We start from the raw sequence: 7,094 nt of genomic DNA on the forward strand, positions 1-7,094 counted from the left end.
TAAAATTATGGGCCACATGAATGCTACCAGTTTATATTATTTATAAGTTATAAATAGTACGATCTGTTATTAATTTATATTTTATATTAATATTAACGGTTTTGATCACATATAACAAGTGAAATTATCCAAATTTTGACCCCAAAAGTGGGGCAGAAGTGAAATTAATAAAAACAGATTTGAATACTTTTTCAATTTTTGGGATTACGTTAAACAAGAAAGGACACGTTTATGGAAATGCTCGTCACTGTGCTTGACGGTCACTAATATTTTCTATTTTTTTATTTTAAAAATTTTTGACAATGACTACTTAACTCTGGGTAATGGGTTTTTAATAAATCTTTTTTTAAAATTATTTTCTGTTCAGCTCAAAAAAAAAAAATTTTTTGTCTGTTTAGTGTAACTTTTATTGGGATTTAATAAGTTGGACTTATTTTGATCACAAATGTAATATAATATGATATATGAAATAAATTGAGTGCCAATGCAATTTTTAAATTAATTCTGTAGAAGCTTTTGTTCACTAAAATTTAAACCAAATTGAGTATATAGTTTTAGTAAATTAAATTGACCTAAATGAAATGAGTTTTATAAATAAATATATATTTATATAGATTGATAGTTACCAACACGTTATTGGTTTGGTACAAATAAATGATAAAATGTGAGGTTTTAGCATGTTACCTGCAAGAGAATTCGCAAAGTGAACCATAAGTTACATTCTAATCCATTTATGTAGTCTGATTCTGTTTTGGTAATGTTACAAGTTTTCTAATTTTCTAAATATGTCTATGTCTATAAATATACTCCTCTAATCCTCAATATATGACATAATTGTTAAATTAATTTTGATCCTAAATATAAGACATATTTCTCATATTTATCATTTTTTAAATTACTCCTATGGATACTCCCTCAATCATAATCAAGTAAGTGAGGGAGGAAGGATATTAAGAAAGATAATTATGATATTTGAGGAAAAATATGTCATATTTCTTATAATTAACTAACTTACCTAGCTTCTTTAATCTAATCAAATTAGTTAAATAGGTCTTATATTAAGGATCAAGTGAGTATATATTTATTATCCAAATTATCTAAAATTAGGAGGCTTATTGAGAGACAGCAACGGCCATTCTGAGTTCAATTCCCACTTGATTTATTGGCATATTTTCATGCTTGAAATTTTCTTTAGAGTTATTTTTATCTAAGCCCTAACAATACCTGAATCAAATCTGATAATACTCCTCTAGTCTTTAGTGCAGGACATAATTAGAAAGTTAAGACTTATTTTATATGTTTATTAATTTTTTTCTCAAATTAATCCTATAGATATTTTTGTTCCAACAATAACAGTAGGAGAAGAAGGAAGAAAATTTTAAAAAAAATGCTTACAGTGTTTTAAGGGAAAAAAACATATCATATTAACGAATTCAACTAACATCTTTGCAAGTATAAATATATTGAGTGTTCTACTATGCTTTCTATATTTCTGTTTTTGTTTTTACTTTTTTTGGGGGGTAGTTGGTTATGAATGTTTATAAGTATTTAACTTGACAATTGGAATCAAAATGATCTTAGCTGAACAGTTCAAATTTGTTCAAAATAGTCGTTACTTTTGAGAGGATCATTAATTTATTATACATGATTTAGCGAACTATTTATAGTTTAAAGAAGAAGCAACCAAAATTTTAAGCAGCAATAGAATTCCAATGAGAAGATGTGTCCATATTTAGTACCTAATAATGTCTCGAATAAGATTACCTCTAAAGATTAAAAAAAAAAAAATTAACTAACGAGTTCATTAAAAAAAAGCAGCAAGTGCAACCTCAAGCAGAACAAAGGAACTGTGAAGGGTAATGCAACTGGTCAAGAAGAACAAGTTGAGCAACAATGAAATGTGAAGCATATTTAGTTGAAGATTAAATGCAAATAAGTATGATAACAATATATAATTAACTTTATTGAATTTTTCTTCTTATTGCTATTAACTCAAGAATCCAGTAAGATGTCCCAAAAATAAAAAAAGAATCCATTAACACTCTCAGAAATCAAAAGGGAAAAAAACGAAAAGGAGAAGAAAAAAATAGTTGTGTCGAACAGAAATGAAAAGATAGCTTTAATTTTCGCTAATTTTTATTCTTGTGCTGACATGTTCTGAATCCAAGCTTGGAGATCAGAAAGTACAAGCTATTCAGCAAATAGATCAATAGTAATCCAAAAGCCACAACTATAATTGCTGGATGGATATGGATTGAAGCTTTCATTTCTGCTATAACAGACTCTTTAGACTTTACATATATATAATTGAATAACCATGACGGAGAATAACAAACATTGAGAAAGGAACTGATAAGAACACAAGCTTCCGTTCCCCCCCCCCCCCCAACTATGAATATATGCAATTCATGACTTCAAACCTACTTTGGCACTGGAAGAAGACGAATGAAGCAGTGAGGATACAGAGAAGATTGTATTATTACTATTGCCTTCTGGGTACAAATTCTGCACTGCTGCTAATGATGAAGATGTTGCCTTGACGTCATTTGCAGGAGATCCCTTTAGAAGTGCATCAACTTTTGCATATTCTTCTCTTTCTTGTTTAATCTCCTTCAGCATTGCTGCAACATCTTTCATTGTTGGCCTCTCATCTGGGGATGAGTTTACACACAACAAGGCTATGCCTACTGCCTGCATCATTTCCTCTATTTCTGAATCTGGTCTTGACAGTAAGCTCTGGTCAAGCACTTCAACCCCCCTTTTCTGTCTCACCCAATCAACAACATGCTGGCCATCCGGTATTGTCGGGTCTATCGGTTGCTTGCCCGTCAAGACTTCCAACATAACAACACCATAGCTATAAACATCGCTCTTCTCTGTGATCTTCATCATGTAGCCATATTCTGAAATTACGTGAAAAGCCAAATATCAATATATAAGATGAATCATATAGAATATATTCAATAAGTTGCTGTCTACATTTGTCATAATATCTTGAATCTTGAGGCATCTAGGATACATACTGTGTACTAACCAGTATCAAGATATTATGAGATAGATGACTCTATTTTAGATGGCATGAATACCACCCAAAAAGCTATAGTGATATCACATCCAAGAAACTAATATAAAATATCAATTGCATTCTTTCTGTAAAAACTTTCAATGATTATACTAAACTTCCTAATTTTAAATTCTATGACATCTTTTTTTTCCGATACAGAATTCTATGACATCTTATATGTTGGTCTCACAAGGAAATTTAAGGTAACAAGATATCAAGTAGCTTTGTTAGAGTATGCATGACATTTATGCTAGTTAGTTCAGCATCCAAGGAATTAGCTAATTAGGATTTCTGAAAGAACTAGTAGGATAAAGCTATTTAACTAAGATTCGTCTTTGATCATACATTACTTATATTTTCAATATCCAAAGAAGTCGAGTTTAATAGAAACAAGCCTACTTTTTGTTCTGCCAAAAACCAAGAATAGAATTTGGTGAAAAGTGTGGAAGAGGCACTAACCTGGAGCAATATATCCATAAGAACCAGCAACTGTATTAGAGGACCGACCAAAGCCACCATCATCAACTAGCTTAGCCAAGCCAAAGTCTGCAATATAAGGCTCAAACTCAATGCCAATGAGGATGTTATTGGCTTTGATGTCTCTATGTACTATGGGAGGCACACAGTCATGATGCAAATATGCGAGGCCTTCCGCAGCTCCTAATAGAATTCTGTACCTGAGTTCCCATTCCAGACAATTTCCTGTCCTCTCATGAAGTAGACTACTTAGACTTCCATTTGCCATATAATCATATATCAGCAGTCTTGTGTTTTTATTCCAACAACAGCCCAAGAATCTAACAATGTTCTTATGACGGATTGAGCCAAGGGTTTTCACCTCAGTTGAAAATGAGTCACGAATTCCACTTTTATCATCCTTGAATCCGTCTCCTACATCCATTGGTGTAGGCCACAATTTCTTCACAGCAATGACTTCACCATCATCCATTTCAGCTCGATAAACAACACCAGAGTATCCTTTTCCAATTATATTTCCTTCGACTAAACGTCTCAACACTTGCTCCACTGAAAAATTCAGCTTCTGGAATGGAATGAATTGCCATGGCCATAAGTCCCCTAGTTCTGAGTCATCATCTCTAATGGTTCTTCGTGCCTTTATCACTGCAATTATTCCCATTATCGTTAGTAGCACTGTTAAGACTACTAGCAAACCAATAGCTAGCTTAATCCTTTGTGACTTCCTCACGTCACTTCCATTCAGCGTCATGCTTGAAGCACTCACAAAGCACGAGTCTTGACCAGATGAGCAAAGCCCTTGATTCCCAATTAGGTCCTTTGCTGATAATTGCCTAAAAAGCTTATTATCTGGTAGATAACCTGTGAAATTGTTGTAGGAAATATTAAGAGAGACAAGATTATCTAGCCCTGCAAGTGAGTTTAAATCTCCCTCTAACTGGTTATGAGAAAGGTCTAGCATAGAAAGCTTGGTAAGAGCAGAGATCTGTTCTGGAATTGGGCCACTTAGAGAATTGCAACTGAGATTAAGAGCAATTTCAAGAGTCTCTATATGACCTAGCTCTGCTGGAATGCTTCCTGTGAGCTCATTGCTGCTGATATCAAGCATTTGGAGACTTGAACATTGGCCCAATGATGCCGGAATTGGCCCGGAAAACAAGTTTCTACCCAGGATTAGCTTATTTAGCGAAACAAGACGGCCCAAACTTTCTGGTATTTGACCTGAAAATCTGTTAGAAGATCCATCGAATACTTGGAGCAAAGATAGTGATGACAATGAATTAGGCAATGGACCTTCTAAGTTGTTATCGCCGAAGTCTATCATTTGCAGTTCCGTGCAGTTGCCAATCTCATCTGGGACCTGCCCAGAAAGGTGATTCTCATTGAGGTCTAAAAAGTTCAGGTTTTTAAGGCTCCCAATTGACTTAGGGATCCCGCCAGTAATCCTATTCTTCCCAAGCCTCAATCTTATAAGAGAACTACAGCTGCCTATTTCTGATGGGATTGAACCTGAAATATCATTAGAAATCAACAGTAGCTTGGAAAGGTTTTGAAGTTGAAATAGGCCGGCAGGAATGCTACCAGTAAGTTCGTTGTGAGACAAATCTAGTGCTTGCAGGTTACTACAATTTGCCAGAGGAGAAGGAATACTTCCTTCAAGTTGGTTTTGCCAAGCAAAGAAAACTGTGAGCTTTGATAACATCCCAAGCTCCGGGGGGATCAAACCTGAGAGCTGATTTGTGTCAACTTGCAGTTGTTGCAGATATGAGGCATTTGAAAGACTTGGAGGTATTGACCCAGACACATTGTTATCACTTATCATAAACTCCTCAAGTTGTAACAGATTCCCAAAAGATAAAGGTATACTACCAGATAGAGAATTCAAAGAGAGATCAATTCTTTTCAAGCTCGTACAGTTCCCAATCTCTTCTGGGATAGCTCCCACAAGACTATTCTGCCATAAAAACAATTGCTCCAGTTTTTGAAGCTTACCCAACTCAGATGGAATAGACCCGGATAGACTATTTTCATATAGGAATAAATCAACAAGTTCAGAGCAGTTACCGAGCTCTGCTGGAATCTCACCAGATAGCATTGTAGTGTAGATGGACAAAGTCTGAAGCTTGCTCAGTTTTCCCAATGAAGCTGGCAATGAGCCTGAAATACCAGTATCAGCCAGGCCCAGCTCAGTCAAATTGCTACAATCTCCAATCTCTTCAGGGATTTTCCCTACCAAATCTTTGTTTCCTCCAGCTCTAAGAACCTCAAGTTTTGACAACTTTCCTAGCTTAGGTGGGATAACACCACTTAGCTGGTTGTCAAAAAGGAGAATACTTTTCATGCTAATGCAATTGCATAGCTCAATGGGGATTTTTCCTGTAAGCTGGTTAGTGTTCAGAGACAAGCTCTCCAAGTTTTTAAGCTTACCTATACTTGCAGGGATATCCCCTTCAAGATTATTGGAGTTAAGGTCAATGACCGTGAGGGCAGAGCAGTCACCAATGTTAACGGGGATGGTTCCAGTGAGATTGGCATCAGAAACGACAAGTTTCTGAAGATGGGCAAATGAAGAGAGATTGGCAGGAAAAGGAAGCTCTAGAGGAATGGATTGTATATTGATCTCAGTGACAAAACCTTGCGGGGAACATGTTATGAAGGTCCAATTGCATGGGCTGGCGTCAAGGATGTTCCAGTTGGAGAAAGATGGAGGTGGTGGTGAAGCAGAGCTATGAAGCCAAGAGAAGAGAACAGATGCTTCATGATTTGCAGTGGATGCTAAACCATAAAGAAAAATGGACTGAAAGAGAACGATAAGAAAAGAAGAAGAGGAGGAAGAGACGCAGAAGGATTGCCTCGAGCTGGGCATTGAAACATTTGCCTCAAATTCCAAACCTTTCTTCTTGGGTTTGAGTCATTGGGTTTTGCACTTCCCCCCTCTACTTCTGTGAAACTGTGCTAGCTTTCTTCCTTTGAACTCAATCTCAGCACAGCAAAGCTCAAAAAAAAGGGGTGGGGGGAACCATTGCAGCAAGAGAATAAACTAAACAAAGGACGAACACCTAGAGATCAGAAAATCTGCAGAAGCAGCACCACCCCACCAAAGATGCTTCTCTCTATCTGTACGAAAGGATTAGAATAATGTAGTATTTGCCAGATGGTGTCTCTCTCTCAGACGTGAAAAGAGGCATCTATATAATTAATCCCTCTGTACTCTGTAGCAAGCTGCATACATTTCTGCTTCAATCGTTTGTTTATTTTCTCTGTCCAGCACCTACTCTCTCTAAGGCAGTGCTCTCTTTTTCTTTCTTTCTTTCTTTCTCTGTTGTGTCTCTCCTTCCAAGACATCAATATGAGAATCCTGGTTTATATTTTGTTATTGATATCTGCTTCTTGCAACGTTGTGTGACCAAAAGTCATGAGGTCATAAAAGCACAGTATTGTTTAATATTTGGTGCAGCACTCAGTTTTACTTGCATAATAATTTCTCTCACTGGGGTCACTTGGATTCAAATATTTTTAAGACACCCTTACCTGCCACAACTCTCAAAAATTT

At 35.9% G+C, this 7,094-nt stretch overlaps 1 protein-coding gene across 1 annotated transcript; it reads right to left on the reverse strand.

The window, feature by feature from the left end:
• Nucleotides 1–2,145: 2,145 nt before the first annotated feature.
• Nucleotides 2,146–6,846, reverse strand: LOC114720440 (receptor-like protein kinase 2). Its single transcript, XM_028906084.1, has 2 exons — nucleotides 3,524–6,846; nucleotides 2,146–2,903 (listed from the first exon to the last, which is right to left on the reverse strand). Exons 1-2 carry the CDS (start codon nucleotides 6,405–6,407, stop codon nucleotides 2,407–2,409), a joined length of 3,381 nt encoding a protein of 1,126 aa, XP_028761917.1. The 5' UTR covers nucleotides 6,408–6,846; the 3' UTR covers nucleotides 2,146–2,406.
• Between the last annotated feature and the right edge of the window lie 248 nt (nucleotides 6,847–7,094).

This window comes from Neltuma alba, unplaced genomic scaffold (genome assembly GCF_004799145.2).
Source record: "Neltuma alba isolate B1F8T4 unplaced genomic scaffold, ASM479914v2 tig00011986_pilon, whole genome shotgun sequence".
In the NCBI taxonomy this organism is placed as follows: domain Eukaryota; kingdom Viridiplantae; phylum Streptophyta; class Magnoliopsida; order Fabales; family Fabaceae; genus Neltuma; species Neltuma alba.

Excerpts from the sequence above, each read along its gene's own strand:
- LOC114720440 (XM_028906084.1), bottom strand. The coding sequence starts at position 6,407 with ATGCCCAGCTCGAGGCAATCCTTCTGCGTCTCTTCCTCCTCTTCTTCT. Across the intron at positions 2,904-3,523 it reads TTATGGATATATTGCTCCAG|AATATGGCTACATGATGAAG; the intron begins GTTAGTGCCTCT and ends ACGTAATTTCAG.